This window comes from Moschus berezovskii, chromosome 13 (genome assembly GCF_049115385.1).
Source record: "Moschus berezovskii isolate FMDL1 chromosome 13, NW_MosBer_1.0, whole genome shotgun sequence".
Lineage (NCBI taxonomy): Eukaryota > Metazoa > Chordata > Mammalia > Artiodactyla > Moschidae > Moschus > Moschus berezovskii.
The window spans coordinates 57,706,249-57,725,268 of record NC_142472.1 but is presented as its reverse complement, the minus strand read 5'-3'; the positions used below and the strand labels follow the sequence as shown (position 1 = coordinate 57,725,268).

The window sequence follows — 19,020 nt, the reverse complement described above, 5'->3', positions numbered from 1 at the left end:
ATTAAAAGTAAGTACTCCGAAATAAAAAAGTAAGTAGTTTGATGTAAAGTAATTAGCCTCCAATTAAAATAAATATTTTTTTTTTAAAATTAAAAAAAAAAAGTAAGTACTCCGAGTGGAGTGCCCAGTTGTTAAGTCATGTCCAGCTCTTTGAGACCCCATGGACTGTAGCCCAACAGGCTCCTCTGTCCATGGAATCCTCCAGGCAAGAATACTGGAGTAGGTTGCCATGCTTGCCTACAGGTCATCTTCCAGACCCAGGGAGTGAACCTGCATCTCTTTTGTCTCCTGCATTGGCAGGTGGGTTCCTTACTACTGAGGTACCTGGGAAGCTAAGTATTCCCCAGCTAACACCAAACTGGATGAGCCAGCATCTGAATTTAATTTTAACAAAAGTTGAGATGGTTCTTATGTACCCTTAAGATAACCATGGACTTAAAGGAAGTAATCTCAGATGACCCTTTGATTTCAATGAGCACCTCAATTGTTTCTGGATGTGCTGCGATAGGCCTGAAGAAGAGCTGGGGGTAAGAGCTGGAAGGATCTGAACTGTTCTATATGACAGAAGAAGAAGAACATGAAATTCTGGAGACATGTGGTAGAAAGGAATTTGAAAGAACAGATGGGAGAAAAAAAGAAGAAGACACCAAGATGTCCAGAGGTTGAAAAATAGTGGCAGAGTAGACACTGTAAGAGGGTTTCCCAGGTGGCACTAGTGGTAAAGAACCTGCCTGTCAATGCAGGAGATCATTCCATTCAGCAATTAGTAGCATACAGCATGTGAGACGTTAAGATGACAGCCGTAGAGTAAGCAAGGGCTTGTAAACACCCTGGCCCAGAGCAGAGACAGAACTCCGGTCAGTGGATTAATCTGTATTTTGTGAGCAACAACTACATTTTTTTTTTTTTTTTTGCCACACTGCATGGCACGCAGGATCTTAGTTCTCTGACCAGGGATTGAGTCCCATTGGAAGCACAGAGTCTTAACCACTGGACCACCAGAGAAGTCTCAACAATTACATATTAGTCAATTTTAATGTGTTCATCTCAAACGTCCACACTTTAAAGAAACAGAACCCTCTACTATAGCCCCTGTAAGAGTGTGGTGGATTTTTGAGTAAATTTTTCAACTCCTGCACATTGTGTTTTCCAACTGAAAGAAAGCAATGTGCAATGCTAGACTTCTGTCTGAACATCAGCATCTCACATATCAGTAATTTCTACCTCTGCTGCCCAAATACAAACTGAGTTAGGTCTTAACGTTGTTTTAAAGCAATAATGTGCAGGCTGAGCTGGAGAGCCTTTCAAGGAGTGACAATGAGGAGAAGCCTACGGACTCTTCCGGGCTTCCTCCGTCACCCTCCACATTACTCCAATTTCCTATAAATCAATTCCCCAAGGCAGTGGTTGGGTAGAGACACACGATCCATTGTTGTTTGGGGGAACAACACTTCTTGTCTTCCACTCTTCCTGTCTCACTTTATTTATCTTGTGTTAACTCATCATTATTTTCAATGTTTGGAAACTTTAAAAGAGCCTTTTATAAAGAGAACCATTACTTATCAAATAAACAAGAATTACACTCTTGCTGCCACCCTCCCTCTTAACCATCTCAATGACATTTAAGGAGCTTCCCAGAGGGCTTCCATGGTGGCTCAGGAGGTAGAGAATCCACCTGCCAATCCAAGAGACCCAGTTTGATCCCTGGGTCAGGAAGATCCCCTGGAGAAGGGAATGGCTACCCACTCTAGTATTCTTGCCTGGAGAATCCATACGGATACAGGGGTTTGGTGGGCTACAGTCCATGGGGTTGCAAAGAGTCAGATACAACTGAGAGACTAACACATTCATTCATTCTACTCCCTAGAGGCAAGCACCAAATCCAGTTTCATTTCTGCAAGTCATTTTGCCTGTCCGTAGCAGTAAAAATTTTAAAATAAAAACTACCCCACAAATTCCCTGCTGTGATGGGAGGGGTGATTGTGGATATAAGTATAACATTATTTTCTTTTTGCTTGCTTTTTTTTTTCAAGATCCCTCTGCTGAGTATGTTATATAAATTCCTTCTGGACTTCCTTTGTACTTCCTTATCCCCAACCATGACCCCATTGATGGAGATTTTGCATTTTCAGTTCAGGTTGTTCATGAAGGATATAATTCCAGATCATTTCCTGCTTCTTGCCCTCCATGTTTATGCTTGTGGGAGTATCTGGCATAGAAATCAGAAGCTTATTTACTGCCAATAAAATGGCTTCTATTATTATATATATTCGTTAAGCAAGGTTAAGCATATAGATTTTTGTCACCTCCTTTTTACTAAAGGACTGAATAGTACAGGTATATTTGAAACAGCAGGGCACTTTCTAATTTAGCAGAAATTAAGACAAAGTACAAGGCTACAACATTGGGATGTTTATAGAGTCTTCCAAAACTGCACTGCCTTTTATTTAAATAATTATGTGGCAATTTGTGGCATTTTTATTAAAAGTAATTACATTTTGGCAATATTTCTTTTGCGATGTTGCTCAACTGTTATTTATGGATATGATTCAATAACAAAAGGGACTAAGTCATTCTAGTTTATTTCTGAATAACGCAGTTTCTGTGCAGCACTAAGTATCAAGTATGATATTCATCAACTTTGATTCATTAAAAATTTCTATATTTCATTATATTACTTGTACTGTTTGACAGTGTTTCTTCTTAAGGACTCAAATGTTTCTTACTCATCCAGTTGGTTTTGTTAATTAAGGCTGCTATAGCAAATTATTATAGGCCAGGTGGCTTTGACAACAAACATTTATATCTCATGGTTCTGGAGGCTTGGAAGTTCCAGATCAAGGTGCTGGCTTGTTTGGTGTCTAGTGAGACCCCTCTTCCTGGCTTCTTGCTGTGTCCTCAGATGGCAGAAAAAAAAGTGAGTGTTAGTCGCTCCATCATTCCAACTCTTTGGGACTCCATGGACTGTAGCCCTCCAGGCTCCTCTGTCCATGGAATTCTCTAGGCAAGAATACTGGAGTGGGTAGCCATTCCCTTCTCCAGGGGATCTTCCCGCCCCAGGGATGGAAAGAGAAACAAATCAAGAAAGATCATCTGTCCTCTGCATCTTCTCACAAGGGCACTAATTCCATTAATGAGCGCTCCATCCTCATGACCTAATTGCCACCAAAAGTCCCATCTCCAAAAGCCATTGTGTTGGGGATTACTCAACATATGGATTCTGGGGGGACATAAACATTCAGCCCATAGCACATTGTTACAATTTTTTAAACGGACCAAGAGGCGGGAGGAAAAGTGCTAGTGTTTCACCCTCTGATGTGAGCAGGGGTTAGAACAAAGACCTAGATGAACAGTTGGTAAGATTATGAGTGGGAACCAGGAGGAAGTCTCTATATAATGGAACTCAAACCCAGGCCCCGTTAGGAGAGAAAATGCAGGTTCTCTTCCTGCCCAAGAACATCCTGATAGTTGAGGTGGGTGGTGCCTGGGTGTGACAGGGAGGGGACCAGATGACAAGAGGCTGGGATGGGAGGGTCTTCTGCTTCCTACCTGTGAAACAGGAGAGAGTTTAAGAATGACTTTGATCTTTAGGATCTTTTCTACTCCTTTTAAGTCAAGAGTTCTCTACTAGGGGATGGGGACAAACGTCCCAAGTATGCAGGGAAAATTTTCACATTGCAGTTAGAAGCCCGGCCCCTACCCCCCAGAGTTCCTCAATCCAATCTCCAGGGCTGTGGATTCTGAAAAACCCCCTTCAATAATTTTCATTTGCAACATTGATTGAAAATGAATGCCCTAAGTTGCTAAGTTAATATTCCTTTAGTTGTACAAGCATTTGAATATCTCAAAAGACAGGAAACCCTTCCTGAGCTGGACCCTGGAAAGGAACAGTGGAGTTATGACCCTCTCCCACTTAGCTGTGTTCCAGAGGGTGCAGAAGAGGCCCAAATTACAATAGGTAAACAACCCCTCAGCAAAAACCCCTGATGTGGAGGACAATTAAGGTCCCCTGGCATTTTCCTGTAGGAGACACTCCACTGCCAGCTAGGGCTTCTGTGCTGGATGACACACTGTCAGTATTGCTATTAGCTGGTGCAACACAGAGGCTTAAATGCTGGGGCCAGAGAAGCACGAACACCCAAATTAGTGCACCCTACTGTCCCGGTAAAAAATTAGACAGGGAACAAATTGCTGTGTATCAGTGTCTTAACCATCAACTAGGCCTTCACAGTGCTTTGCATCTAGTAGACATTCAACAAGATAACTTAGATGTTTGTTGAACAGACGTTGTGTTTCTCATGGCGTAGCTTCCTTTATCCTTGGGCACTGTTTTTGAAACATAACCATTTATTTATGTTTGGCTGTGCTGGGTCTTCATTGCTGTGCAGACGTATCTCTAGTTGCAGTGAGTAGGGACTACTCTCTAGTTGCAGTGCAGGGCTTCTCATTGCGGTGGCTTCTCTTATCGCAGAGCACGGGCTCTATGAACATGGGCTCAGCAGTTGTATCGCTCCCGGGCTCTAGAGAACAGGCTCAGTAGCTGAGGCACACAGCCTCAGTTGCTCCATGGCACGTGGGATCTTCTCAGACCACAGATCAAACCTGTGTCTCCTGCACTGGCCAGGTGGATTCTTTACCACTGAGCTACCAGGGAAGTCCTTATCCTTGAGCTATTTTGATACTTAAAAGAATGTTTCATTAAATTGAATCTTTCTGGCCCATAATTGCTCCAAGGTGCCATCCAGTATTGATTATCCATCAAGAGGATTCAGTCTTTCTTAAGTATCAGGGTGGGACAGAAGAGTGTGATTTGATAGCTGAGGCAGTACCATAGAGAAATCTGATCTACTGACAGAAGTACACACCATCTTCCTGGTTCCTCCACCTTGGGGCTCTGAACTCCCAGGATGTTCAAAGATAGCTCTGATAATAAGTTGTTTGGCACACAAAAAAATTAATTCATGTCCCACTTAAGATAGGAGGTTTTAAACTTGTGACTGAAAAACAACCCAACCATTTTGGAATGAGAGTTTTTACATGCATGTCACCCAAACATGACTACCTGTTTAAGCTCATTTTGTAAACCCCTATTCCTAAGTCTATATAGACTTTAAAGAAAAGTGGGAGGTATTCTAGTTAAAATTTGAAGGTAAACATTCTTTACAGAGTCCCAAAGTATTTGAAGTAAAGGAATGTTGGGGTCTGGTCATTTATTTAACTGGGTAACTGGATGACCATTCCCCCTGCTAAATATTTGTTAAAAGTACATTACTCATGAAAACAATAAAAAGTATTTCAAATTATCACTGAAGTAGCTTGAGTAAATACAAAGTTGCTCAGTCATCTCCAACTCTTTGTGACCCTGTGGACTGTAGCCTGCCAGGCTTCTCTGTCCATGGGATTCTCCAGACAAAAAGGCTGGAGTGGGTTGCCATACTCTCCTCCAGGGGATCTTCCTGACCCATGGACTGAACCCAGGACTCCCTCATTGCAGGCAGATTCTTCACTGTCTGAGCCACCAGGGATCTTAATATAAAGTTATGTGGATGTAAGAATATATAATCTTTTCACAGTCTAGATATGACTACTAGAACTTAGAATGTTAAGAATGGAAATAAGTTTGTGAGGTTGCTCAAATCTGTACAGCTACACATTTGCTATAGATCAGCAAATGGAAATGAACTGCTTTTAGAACAACCGTGTTTAAGCCACCTCTTAATATACGTATATTGTAAGTCTTGTCTTCAGAACCATATTATTTGTATTTATTTATCTTTTTATGACCAGGAGAAAAAGTCTGAAATCAAGCTGTAAATCTAACACCTTCTGCTTATTCTGGGTCCCTGCATAAAGGTAAAACTTATTTCCCTTTGTTTATCATGCATGTTTATAGTATTAGCATTTTTGTTTTCCTTAAAAGTAACTGGATCACCATATTAATAGCCTCATTAAAGGGTTTTGGCTTTGTCTCTTTTTAGAAAATAGAACAAAGCAAAACGAGAACAGAAATTTTGCCTTCCTGAAGAAACTTGTCCAAAAAATACATTTGAGTAAGAAAACAGGATTCCTCGGTTTTTGCTGCATTAATAATTTTGAGTAAGAAATACTGTAAATATTTTATTTTTTAACTTTTGATTTTGCATTGGGATATAGCCAATGAACAGACAATGTTGTGATAGTTTCAGGTGAACAGTGAAGGGGCTCAGCCATACATACACGTGCAGCCATTCTCCCACAAACTCCCTTCCCATCCAGGCTGCCATATAACATTGAGCAGAGTTCCCTGTGCTATGCAGTAGGTTCATGTTGATTATCCATTTTAACTATAGGAATGTGTATCTGTCCATCCCCAAATCCCTAACTATCCCTTCCCCACATCCATCCCCTTGACAACCATAAGCTCTTTCTCGAGTGTCATACTGAATGAAGTAAGTCAGAGAGAGAAGGAGAAATATTTATGACATCCCTAATACGTGGGATTCAAGAAGAAATGATACAAATGAACTTACTTACAAAACAGAAACAGACTCACAGACTTGGAGAAATGCTATAAATATTTTAAATTAAAAAGTCAATTTTTTTTTTTGGCTGTGCCAAGTGGCTTGCAGGATCTAAGTTCCCCAAACAGGAAGTGAACTCCAGCAGTGAAAGCACCAAGTCCTAACACTTGACCTCCATTTCCCCAAAATGTCAAATTTTTGACATTCAAAAGTTTTGAAGTCTAAATACTCCTAATATTTAAAAAGATGAATTTCAAGTGGTTAATTCATTTATAATCATATAGATAAGCTATATATTATATATAATTACAAACCAATTACCATTCTATTCCAACTTTTGGTTCAAAGGAAAGCCAGGGCTGAATTTCCAAAAGCAGGGCCTTAGACAAAACTAAGAAAAATTATTAAACACAACAAGCCCACAACTAAGTTTTGAAATCACCGACAGTGTTGTTACTTATACAGAACAGATTTTTAGAGGCCTGTCATGACAACACTCTCAAGTTTGATAATTCATGTTGAGAAAATATATGGGTATTTATATCATGACAAGAGTTTCTGTGTTATCCTCTTTTTCTTGGAAAATGAAACTAACAGGTCTTTTAGTAGCATTGTCTCCTTACACAGAATTTACATTCCCGAGGGTGTGGTTAGCAACTTAGGAAAATTCTCCAACCATGAAGGTTTGCAAAAGTGTTCCAATTACACCTACCCATGAAAAGTACAAACTATGAGAAACAAGACCTTTGATACCACTGAAGTGTAAGCGAACACTGTCAATTCCGGCTGTGTATCATTTCATCAATGCACTATTTCATTTGAGTTTCATGTGACTCGGTGACAATGGATTTTCATCCCCATGTTATAGATGAAGAAATAAAAAAGTTTCCAAGAGGAAGAATAAGAAAGAAGGCTCCAGTGTTTAATAGCCTGGAAGTTTACACTTAATTTCAGTTTCACAACTGTTTCATTTATTTATTTATTTTTTCCAACAGAAAGCATTTATTTGTTCAGCAACTAGAAAATAAATAAATAAAAAGTTCTACGAGATCAAGTGACTCATCTGAGGTTACATATTTAGTAAGATGGGGGGTTAGAACTTGAACCTGGTTGTGAGGTAGATACTTTGTGAAATCCTTCAGCTGGAACCCTTTCATGAGAGGAGCGGTTCAAACGCGTGCCTTTGGGGCTACTTGACCTTAGTCTGGAGCACGGCCACCTCTGGAAGTGGCTGTAGAAGGAAGTCACACGACCTGATGGGCATGACAGGTGGACGGGGGTGGGTGGATCGGTCATGACACATTCGTTCACACCCGCCTCCACCCTGTCTGCCCATCTTACCACCTCCAGGGCACCTCCCATATCAAAGCCCCGAGGTGGGTGTTGTGGGGACACCCAGGTGTGGGAAACATGGGTCCTGATGTCACCGAGAAGAGCCACTGAACCCAGCTGTACAAGATCCCAGGAAGCCCAGTTTACAGCACATCTTTAAGGAGGCGCTATGGCGTCCTCTTGGTCCCTGGAAGGCCTTGCTGGACCGTCATTCAATCACTACTCAGCAGAGGCCTGAGTGACAGAATTCTGACAGCCAACACAGTACTGGGGGAGGCAGCTTAATTACAGTCCTTCCCTGCGCCCAGTATAAGAGGCTCCCAGGAGGGTGCCCAGCCCAACTCTTCAGCCTCACTGTCTCCTTCTGGCCACCTTGGGGAGCCCAGAAGCATCTAGCTTCTGCTGTTCTTACTGCTTCCCTGTGTTTCCAATAAAATCCTACATGCAGCAAGGGGAAATTTTACTTTGTTGTTATTGTTTAGTTGATAAGTAGTGTCCTGACACTTTGCGACCCCATGGACTCTTGTCCACCAGGCTCCTATGTCCACGGCATTTTCCAGGCAAGAATACTGGAGTGGGTTGCCATTTCCTCCTCCAGAGGATCTTCCCAACCCAGGGACAGAACCAGAGTCTCCTGCATTGGCAGGTGGATTCTTTACCACTGAGACACCTGGGAAGTCAGAAATGTTCAAATTCTGTTTTATTATTAAAATGATTTAAATGACATTTTTTTGGATTGTGGATTTTCTTTTTAAAAGAAAGCCTCTGGAGCAGAACTGATTTAAAAATGAGAATGGAGGGTCACTTATATCGCTGGGATATCTGCTATGTGAGTCTTGCCTGGAAGGCCCTGCTCCTCGCGACCCCAGCAGACTCCCCACATTCATCCTCTAAGCAACAAGTAAGTATGCGGAATGGCCTGTTTCCTCCAGGCAGATGGTTCCTCGCTTCTCAAACAGATGACTGCAAAATCCGTAGGATATCTTAAGACTGAGCAGATGAGATACATCAACTTGTTTGCTTAGAAGAGCTGAGTGAACAGCCTCTGACACCTGGTACCTGAGCCCCACTCTGTTCCACGTGCAGGAAGAGATGCTCACTTCAATCCGACATGCCCATGGGCATGGCATGTGTTAGGACCACTTCTCTCTCCTCTTTTGCTTTCTTAGATCACTGAGCTGAGCCCTCTGCTCTGAAGCTGCTGGAATTCTTTCAGGAGGATGAGGAAGTCAGGCTGCCTGCCTGCTAGGGACTTACCTACACTTTCTTTAGGGTGGGGGAGCTACACCAGTCTTAGCTGATGCATGTGGTATCTAGTTCCCAGACCAGGGATCGAACCCAGGCCCCTTGCATTAGGAACCTGGAGTCTTAGCCCATTGGACCACCAGGGAAGTCCCGAGACATACGTACATTCTTAATGCCTGGCCTGGTGGAGCTGAGATGGTGGAACTTCAACTGAGCAACTCAGACTAGTTCTACTGTTGAGGCTTCTTCAAGAGAAAGATAAATGTTTAATTTTTGATGATTTTGTAAAAATAATATGAATATGATGTTTATATGTACTGGTTTTGTGTACGATTCATTGCTGTGAGTACGGTGTCCCCTCATTGTCTGGTATTTGCCAGATTATACGGTATGCATGGTATCCTGCTAGGAAAATTCTTTCCCATCAGTCACATAAGAAACTGTCTTCTTTTCTGCTGTCTTCCCAAGGGCTAGAATAGATCCTGGGATACAGAGGATCCTAACACATTTTAATGAATGAATTATACACTGAGATGGCATACCTGCACTCCCCCCTCACTGGGAGTTCCTACAGTGATGAACATCATTAATAAAGACCTTGCCCTTTGACAGTCTCTACTGCCAGCTAGTTCTTTCCTAGAGCTAGAATGAGATGGGCTCCACAGGATGGACACTGCCGCACAGTAAATTAGTTAACTCACCACTAATTGAAGTTAATTAGTTAACGTCACTGAACACTGACCACCTATGATGCCCAACTCCTTTTCCGATACAACTAGGCCATTCAAAGACATATACTGTCCCTGTTTTCAAAGAGTTTCTGTACAAAACTTTACAGTTGCCACCAAGCAACAAAGTACTGAACCCTTTCACAACCTAAGACAACTGAACACAACCCCAGGAAGAAAGGGAAGGACTCTATATGCAGTAATGAGGCCAAGGAGGTGGTCAGCACAGAGGAGAACTTAAGAGAGGTCAGAAGACTGGGTGATTACAGAAGACAAAAGTTGCGAACTAGGCCTTGAAGCCCAGGTGGAGAAGGGAAGAAAGGGCAGAACAGGAACACAAGTGTGTGTGTGTGTGTGTGTGTGTGTGGTGTGGTATGGCGTGGTGTGGTGTGTGTGTGTGTGTATGTGTGTGTGGTGTGTGTGTGTGTGTGGTATGTGTGTGTGTGTGGTGTGTATGGTGTATGTGTGTGTAGTGTGGTGTGTGGTATGTGTATGGTGTATGTGTGTGTAGTGTGTGTGGTGTCTGTGGTTTATGTGTGTGTGGTGTGGTGTGTGGTGTATGTGTGTGTGTGGTGTGTATGGTGCATGTGTGTGTGGTGTGGTGTGTGTGTGTGTAGTGTGTGGTGTGTATGGTTTTTGTGTGTGTGTGTGTGGTGTGTGTGTGTGTAGTGTGTGGTGTGTATGGTTTTTTTGTGTGTGTGTGTGGTATGTGTGTGGTGTGTGTGTGGTGTGTGTATGGTGTATGTGTGTGTAGTGTGTGTGGTGTGTGTGTGTGTGTAGTGTGTATGGTGTATGTGTGTGTAGTGTGTGGTGTGTGTTTGTGGTGTGTATGGTGTATGTGTGTGTGGTGTGGTGTGGTGTGGTGTGTGGTATGTGTGTGTGTGGTGTGTGGTGTGTATGGTTTATGTGGGTGTGGTGTGGTGTGTAGTGTGTGTGGTGTATGTGTGTGGTGTGTGTCTGTGGTATGTGTGGTGTGTGTGTGTGTGGTGTGGTGTGTGGTGTGTGTGTCGTGTGTGTATGGTGTATGTGTGTGTAGTGTGTCGTATGTGTGTGGTGTGTGTGTGTGTGGTGTGGTGTGGTGTATGTGTGTGTGTGGTGTGTGTATGGTGTATGTGTGTGTAGTGTGTGTGGTGTGTGTGTGGTATGGTGTGTGGTGTGTGTGGTATATGTGTGTTTAGTGTGTGTGTTGGGGTGTGTGTGTGTGTGTGGTGCATGGTGTGTATGGTTTATGTGTGTGTGGTGTGTGTGTATGGTGTGTGTGTGTGTGTGTGTGTTGGGAGGTGGGAGAGGATGGGAGAGTGATGGAGGCATACAGAGCACACAGGCACATCAAGAGCTCACTCTGTGCACCACAATTTGAGTCAATTGAATAAATATTTACTGAGTTCATGCTATGTGCCAAGCACTGTGACAGGTACAAGGGACACAATGGTTAACAGGACTGATATGGTCCTTGGCTCCCAGGCTAGTGGAAGATATAGAGAAGTAAATGGATAATTACAATACAATACAGTAAGTGTTATGATAGAGAAAAGTCCAGGTGTCATGAGAAGGAACGGAGAATGGCCCCAACCCAGATGGGAGGGTCAGGAAAATTCCTGGACATTCCCCAAGAGGGTGGTCAAGCTGACACCTGAAGCGAAGGGAGGAATTAGTCAGGTGAAACTGGGCACGTAGGTGATACAGCACTTAATCCAGAAGAGCAGGTGTGATGGGCCACGGGGATCTGAAGTGGGCTGGGTTTGCAGGACTGCAAGAGGAGGAATGCTAAGAGATGGGCCAAGGACAGAAGCACTGGTTGGGTAAGCAGTCTCATGTACTTTACATTAAGGAGTGTGGACTTTATCCTAAGAGCAAAGGGAGTCACTGAAGAATTTAAGGGAATGAAACAAACACATTTTCATTTTGGGTAGATAACCATCTGACATGTGGGATGGTCCTTAGAGGAGAAATGGGCAATAAGAACAGAATAACATGTAGCTTGCTTCTTCAAGGTCCAGCCTAGCCCAGTGCAAGAACTAAATGAATATTTCATGAGTGAATGAATGAACTGATCAACTCAGCAGTCAATCTCTTGGCTCAGGACTGAGAACAGGGGACTTTAGATGGAGGATAATGCTGTCTGGGAGTCTGTAAGTGTCAGAGTGAATACACATCAGAACACTGACAGGTCTTCAATCTTGAGTCTCATCAGACAAATGATAACAACAGTTACCATTTTGAGTTGGTGCCTAAATTTCCCTGATGCTTGGTCCCACATTGTATCTCCTCTTTATGCGTCACCACTTCCCTGGTGGCTCAGAGGTTAAAGCGTCTGCCTGCAATGCGGGATACCTGAGTTCAATCCCTGGGTCGGGAAGATCCCCTGGAGAAGGAAATGGCAACCCACTCCAGTATTCTTCCCTGGAGAATCTCATGGACGAAGGAGCCTGGTGGGCTACAGTCCACGGGGTCACAAAAAGTCGGACATGACTGAGTGACTTCATTTTCACTTTCTTTCTTTCACACATCATACAGGGGCTCCCCTGGTGGCTCAGCTAGTAAAGAATCTGCCTGCAATGCATGAGACACTGGTTCAATTCCTGGGTCAGGAGGATCCCCTGGAAAAGGGATAGACTACCCACACCAGTATTCTTGGGCTTCCCTCAGGGCTCAGATGGTAAAGAGTCTGCCTGCAGTGCAGGAGACCTGGGTTTGATCCCTGGGTTGGGAAGATCCCCTGGAGGAGGGCATGGCAACCCACTCCTGTATTTCTGCCTGGAGAATCCCTGTGGACAGAGGCGCCTGGTGAGCTACAGTCCACGGGGGTCGCAAAGAGTCAGACACGACTGAACACAACAACATACTTGATGTACATTTCTGTTTCAGCTGACCTTTAGGAGTTGACCTTTAGGCTTTTTCAGGCCAGGGTATTTCTAAGTCATCTATTGTAAAAAGAAGTTAGTGCAACCTGCATGACAGTGAAGTTGTGGTTTATTTGAAATCTAATTTAGACAAAAAAGAAGTAGCCAGCATTGTTCAAACTTCAGGCAGGTAACTCTCCACCTTGTCACCTGGATACCCTGGCACACAGGGAGGCTGTTAAGAGTTCATCCCCTCTTGCTGTCCCCTAGGTGGGGAATGGCAGCAGAACTAGGCAGAAGAAGAATGTCACTGAAGGCCACAGGGGTTGGTGAGGTGGCTCAGAGACCATGAACAGCCCTTTAGGGACACAGTCTACACTAGAATCCAGGTCCCCTAAGTTCAACGCCTCTTTCACAACTCCACCCTGTCCAATTAATTAGGACAGTCCAAGATCTTAGAAAGGAATGACTTGTGTGAGGTTTGAGCTAGAGGTCTTCTCATAATTCTGTGATTGTAGCTGATAGCCCGGAGCAAGACGACCTTCTAGAAAGAGAAGGCAAAATGGAAATGGGGGCTGGAGAGGGTGAGATGTTCTGGGATCTGGCTGTCTGGAAGTGTAGGGGAGGGGTGGTAGAGAAAAGCCTGGTGAATCATGACACACATGGATCCCAATGTTGTTGTTGTTTAGTCATTCAGTCCGTCCCATTCATTTTTGACCCCATGGACTGTAGCCCGCCAGGCTCCTCTGTCCATGGGAGTTCCCAGGCAAGAATACTGGAGTGGGTTGCCATTTCCTCCTCCAGGGGATCTTCCTGACCCAGGGATTGAACCCAGGTCTCCTGGCAGGCAGATTCTTTACCACTGAGCCACCAGGGAAGCCCATATGGATTCCCATACGTTAGACCAAAAACAAGGAGAAGAAAGAGCAGAAGGTGAAGAACAGGCCTGGGAGCAGGTTTCTGAAGAAGGGCTAGGGAACCAGCTCTACAGAAAGCGTTTTGTGTCACACAGGCTCAGGAGAGCGAGGCAGGTCTGGGCTCCTCGCTACTTTCAGATCAAAGAGAACAGGCAGAAAGCTACTGTGTTTTTAGATACTTCAGACACTCAAACGCTCCTCCTTGCAGACTTGTTTCCATCATCCCCTTCCTTCGCCTGCCAATGCACCTACACACGTACACCTCTGGCCCACTGCAGCCCAGGCTTTGCTTTTTCCCGCAGGGTATTTTCACACCAGGGTAGCATCACTGACCCAAGAACTTCATGAACACAAGAACTTCCTTATGAACTGAAATTTTCAGCTTGTGGCTTTGGTGGCCCACATTTCTAAATCATCACTTAGATATTCAATATTTCCTAAAACAGTACAAAGACTGTGAGGGGGGTCTGTTTCATTTTTATGATGAAGCAAAGCTTGAATGAATTCTCCTCGTTTGTTTTCTATCATCACAGAATTAGATTTCAGCAGTTGGGTCTAATCTATCAATCTAACCGATCAATCAATCACAACAAAAGGCCACTTTCAGTTTCTCCAGAAAATTCCAATGCAAACAGTACTGAAATAAGTTGACTAATTCATCCTCTCCAGGGACCACACACCAGTGATACCTCAGCTAGAGTTCACTGTCACAGGCACCTGATACAATCTACACATCTATATACCAGACTCGGCCAACTAAGGCCACCACCAGAGTCTCTTTATCGAGATTGAAATCTGGGAGTCTTCTGAGCTCCAGTACACTCCACCATCTACACTGTATAATCGAGCCCTTTACTACAAATGGTTTTAGGCTCTGATGCAAGACAGGAATTTGAAGCATGCATCTGAGTATTTAATGGCATTAATTTCTGGTGCACACAAACATCAGCTTCACTCAACAATCCAACAATCTTGCAAAATAGAGAAAATATGTCAGAAAATGAAATGCAGCATGGAATTCTCCAGGACTGCAAGCAAAGCAGGTCCCAGATTCCGCAGCCCGACAGAATAACCTTCTATTTACAGATACTTAAAGTCAAAGAGACACCTATTTACAGATCTTTAAAGATATGAAAATAAATCAAGAAAAGAAAAAGGATGAGAGTGCTTTCAGATGACAGAATTGTTTTTTGTTTTTTTTACAATTAAACATGTTTACTTTACTGCCTCAAGTTCTCAAACATGCCCCAAGTTAATCTGAAATGTAACACATCTGATCGTTAGAAATGAAATACAATCCGTGTTGTTGTTTTAACCGGCAGGCATCAATTGAAACAAATCCTACCTGGAAATATGGATGGTCTCTTTTTTGGGCGCCTCAGGTGAATGGGTTCCAAGTTTCTAAAGTTTCTTTGAAGTCTTGCTTTAATATCATTTCCTATGAGTAATTCAGGTGGCAGGCTGCTCCGTCTTGATGATTTATAATCATTTTGCGATGAATTTAGTTTGTTCTTCGTCCTGGAATATAAATTGCTGTCATCAACCGCCATGGTAGGAAATACATTTGATTTTCCTGAAAAAAAATTCTGAAAAGCCAAACCCAGGCGCAGCCGCCTCTGTCTCCACCCCAGACTCAGTTCTCATGCTTTGCCCCACACTTGTTTGGGAAGCTTAGCAAGTTGATAGGCGTGGACTTGAACAGGTGTAGAATTACTAAGCAGCCCCTCCTATCCCCAGTAAAGAGCACAAGGGAGGAGAGATCTAAAAAATCATTAGGTGCAGGAGACTGAGGAATGCCAACAGTTGTGGCACACGGTAATAAAAGGGACCAGACGAGTGCTGAGCGTAATCTCTGGTTTACTGGTGCGACGCCATAAAGCAACCACAACTTACTCTTTCACAATGAATACCTATGCAAATCGCAAGCCTAGTTATTGTTGTTTTCTGAAACTCTTGGAGATTTTCTTTTTTTAATAGAAGTTTTTGGCAAACTTTGGGAAACATTTTTACATTCCCTCCTACCTTTTTGTTTCACACGCACAGGCAGAGCAAACGTCTGTCTTTACGACATTCCTTATCTGGCGGGCAGTCGACTGGAAGTGGGCTGGACGGAGGAGATGACAGATGGCTGGGATGAGCAGGAAGGACCCCGGGGTGGGTGTGCATGAGCAGCAGTGCCGGGAACCCAGTGCAGCCCCCACCCACCCCTCCCCTCCTGCCCTCTACCTGTAAGGTGGCTTCTGGGAAAGGTCAGCTGTCTGACAAGGGGAAGTCAGAGGTCTAGCCAGTGAGCTGTGACCTATCGTGGATGGCACCCTCCACTCAGCCAGTGCAAAGGACCCTGTGGTCTCTGCCAGGATCCCGCCTGGTTCGCAACTTACATGGTCAGCTGGTTTGGTGGTCTGAGAAAAAGCAGCATTCACCAGATTCCAGCTCGACCTGTCCCATGCTTGCTTTCTCTCTCTTCCGGACTTTGCATTCATACATCCTTTGTTCCCTTCCCCCTTGCTCTATTTATGTGGAAAGGTTCTGCCCTCTTTTCTCTAACTGACTCTGCAGAACTCATAATTCTATCATTTATCCTCTCGTGTCCCAGGGCTGGGTCTCCTCTCCCCTGCTCCTCCTCGGTCTCTCTCTCTCTCACACACACACACCCCTTATGTTCTGTCTGACTGCAGTGTGAGTCAGAAGATAAAGATGATAAAATCTGCCTTTTCTCTTCCCAGTGCCTGGAATCAGTAGATACGTAACATTATAAGGGATTTAGAGGCTGTTTCAGAAATCACTGTTTATTTTGGTTTGTGCTTGTATGCGTGCGTGTGAAGAGACTATTTGCAAGTCTCTGGACTGTAGCCGGCCTGGATCCTCTGTCCGTGGAATTCTTCAGGCAGGAATACTGGAGTGGGTTGCCACGCCCTCCTCAAGGGGATCTTCCTAAACCAGGGATGGAACCTGCGTCTCTTATGTCTCCTGCATTGGCAGAAGGGTTTTTTACCGCTAGTGCCACCTGGGAAGCCCTTACTTTGGTTTACTGTATGCCGAGTAGGTTAGATTATTTGATAGAATTTAGAAGCTGGGTCTTTTCACCTGAGTATAAGTTTCATACTCTTTTCTCCTTTTAGCAAATAGTTCTTTTTACAACAGATTTTCTGAAGAGTAAAATTTTCTTTTTTTAAGAAGTGTGTCCAGATTAGGGTTGCACTATAACCCATAAATTATAATTATAATCCAGCAAGCTGTTTACATATTAGATTATTATTTTACTAATTATACACCATTTCCCTTGCAGGACTTAAAACTATTTTGCCAAGTTGGAACATACCACAAACTTCAAAACAATTAGTGGTTTGTACAAAACTATTTTGAAAAGCCCATGAGACTTCTTGAATCTCCCTTAGCTTAATGAAAACACATTTTTTTTCCAGCAAAGAAATTAAAAGTAAAGCATTACTTAAAGTTTGAGGTAACGATTTAACAGGAGAAAAAAATACATTTCCATAATAAAAATCTAGAGAACGGTGGTTAAGTTTTGAAACCCTAACAGGGTAGAGCCCTAGGCCACAAAATACTGGATGTTAACAGGGGGAAATCTAGCAAAGACAAGCTGAAAGTTGAGCTTTGAGTGACTCCCTTTCCCAATTCACAGTATCCTCAGGGGGCTGAACAAGAGTGCAGACGAAATGAAATGGAGCCTCAGAAGCAAGGTGTAATTATCACATAGAGTGTGGGACAGGCACGGCTGCCTGCAGACAGCCTGGCTACAACACAGGGTTAAGAGCTCAGGCATTTGGAACACAGTAACAACAGCTGTGGTTACTGCACAGTTAATACTGGCCAGGTTCTGGGCTAAGCTTTGGACATGCATCATCTCACGGATCCCTCCTAATCTCCTGTTCTACAGATGAGCACACCGAGACTCACACACACGCCAAGGAACCGGGGGACAGGAGATCAGAACACAGATTTGACCTGCCTCCAATGCTTCTGCCCAAGTCCATGCTTTAAGCTACACCATCCTGAAGAAAACAAAACAAAAACTACCACATACTTAAAAGGACGCCATGCTGCATTCTTCAATGTATACGTGAAATCTGAAAGAACTCTAAAGTCTTTCTCTACCTTCCTAACGCGCAAGTCGAGGTTTGAGGCAGGTTTCCATTGCGCCACTGAGGAAGGAGGGGTCTGGCTGACCTAACTCCAGCCCCCCAAGCCCTCTACCCACCGCCCCCCAATAACCCTGCTGTCAGGACATCGGTAAGATCCATGGAATGGCAGTAAGAAAAAGCAGAAGGAAAATTCAGATTCTTGCTTTAATAAAATGTATTCATGTTGAGACTCTGCATATTAAAATACATTTTAGATAAACGTATTACATTTTCCTGAGATTTAAATCATAATTCAGGGGAAAAAAATCCCACCCCACTTGAAGGTGTTCCTCATTTCCTGATCTTCTAAAAATAAAATGATGTTAGAGAGGGTTTGAGGGTTCCAGATATTCTCAGTGTAACCCCTCTCCTGCCCAACTATTCTCCACTCATTGGGAATAAAAAAAGATATGACTCTAGTCATTTAATATATTTTCTTAAAGAGAAAAGTGAGAACAGCTTAAATGTGCTATTATTCAAATTTTAGGATAAAGATAAAAGGGCCAATTTTTATTTTAAAATAGTATTAAATTTGTGAACATGAAAAAGTAAACTTTCCTTTCAAAATATTTAAGTTGGCTGACAAGATGAATGATAATCAGCCACAAAGAATTCAGCTTGGTTTGGGCTAAAGGAGAATATTCACAGACTGTGATGTTAAGTCCATCTCTCCCTCTTCACAGTAACAGTCACAAGTGGAATTTCATTTTTTAAGTAGTTCAAAGAATGATGATGATATTGGGCTCTGAGCTAAAAGAAACCTTAGAGTGTAATTAAGTAATTTAAAATATATAATTGGACATCTTCTATTCCTATACTTTTAATAACCATGATGCTTTAAAGGTTTCCATTCTCCTAAAAATCCAATATATTCATCTCCTTTGAATTATTCTAATTTCTTATCCTTCAAGAAGCTGTGTATTTTTTTTTATTAAATAATGTTACCATCTCACGAACATTTTATTCTTCCTGCTAATAAGACATTGTCTTCTTTCTCTTCGAGTGTTCAAATATTCTATAGAAAGACACTTATTCCCTCATTTTATGGCTATAATTTCCTTGCAAGGAATTTTAAAGTGAATTTTAAAAGAGAATTTTAAAGTGAATTTTGGTAGTTTTAAAAAATCTAAATTATTTGAATTTTTTGAGAAAAAGGCAAGTTGAGAACTGTACAATTTTATAACTGTCACCATCTTGCTCATTATCCTATTCTGAGAAATGATCCACCAGAATTTTAGCCCTGTTAAGGTTCACCCAATAAACTCCCAAATCTCAGTCTGACTCAATCTCTCAATTTTATATCCTGCAAA

General features: G+C 42.9%; 1 protein-coding gene across 4 annotated transcripts in view; it reads right to left on the bottom strand.

Moving 5' to 3' along the window:
* The window catches only part of FRY (FRY microtubule binding protein), a 438,131-nt gene that overhangs the window by 320,627 nt on the left and 98,484 nt on the right, over positions 1-19,020 (bottom strand). For 2 of the 4 annotated variants that reach the window (XM_055426285.2, XM_055426286.2), the window contains exons 1-2: positions 15,947-16,325; positions 14,911-15,083 (exon numbers count right to left, since the gene is read on the bottom strand). In XM_055426285.2, the coding sequence (XP_055282260.2) occupies positions 14,911-15,083; positions 15,947-15,984 (211 nt within the window). In that variant the 5' untranslated portion in view covers positions 15,985-16,325. Of the gene's footprint in view, positions 1-14,910; positions 15,194-15,946; positions 16,326-19,020 lie in introns of those variants that run through there. The other 2 variants (XM_055426288.2, XM_088842713.1) reach the window with 2 other exon arrangements.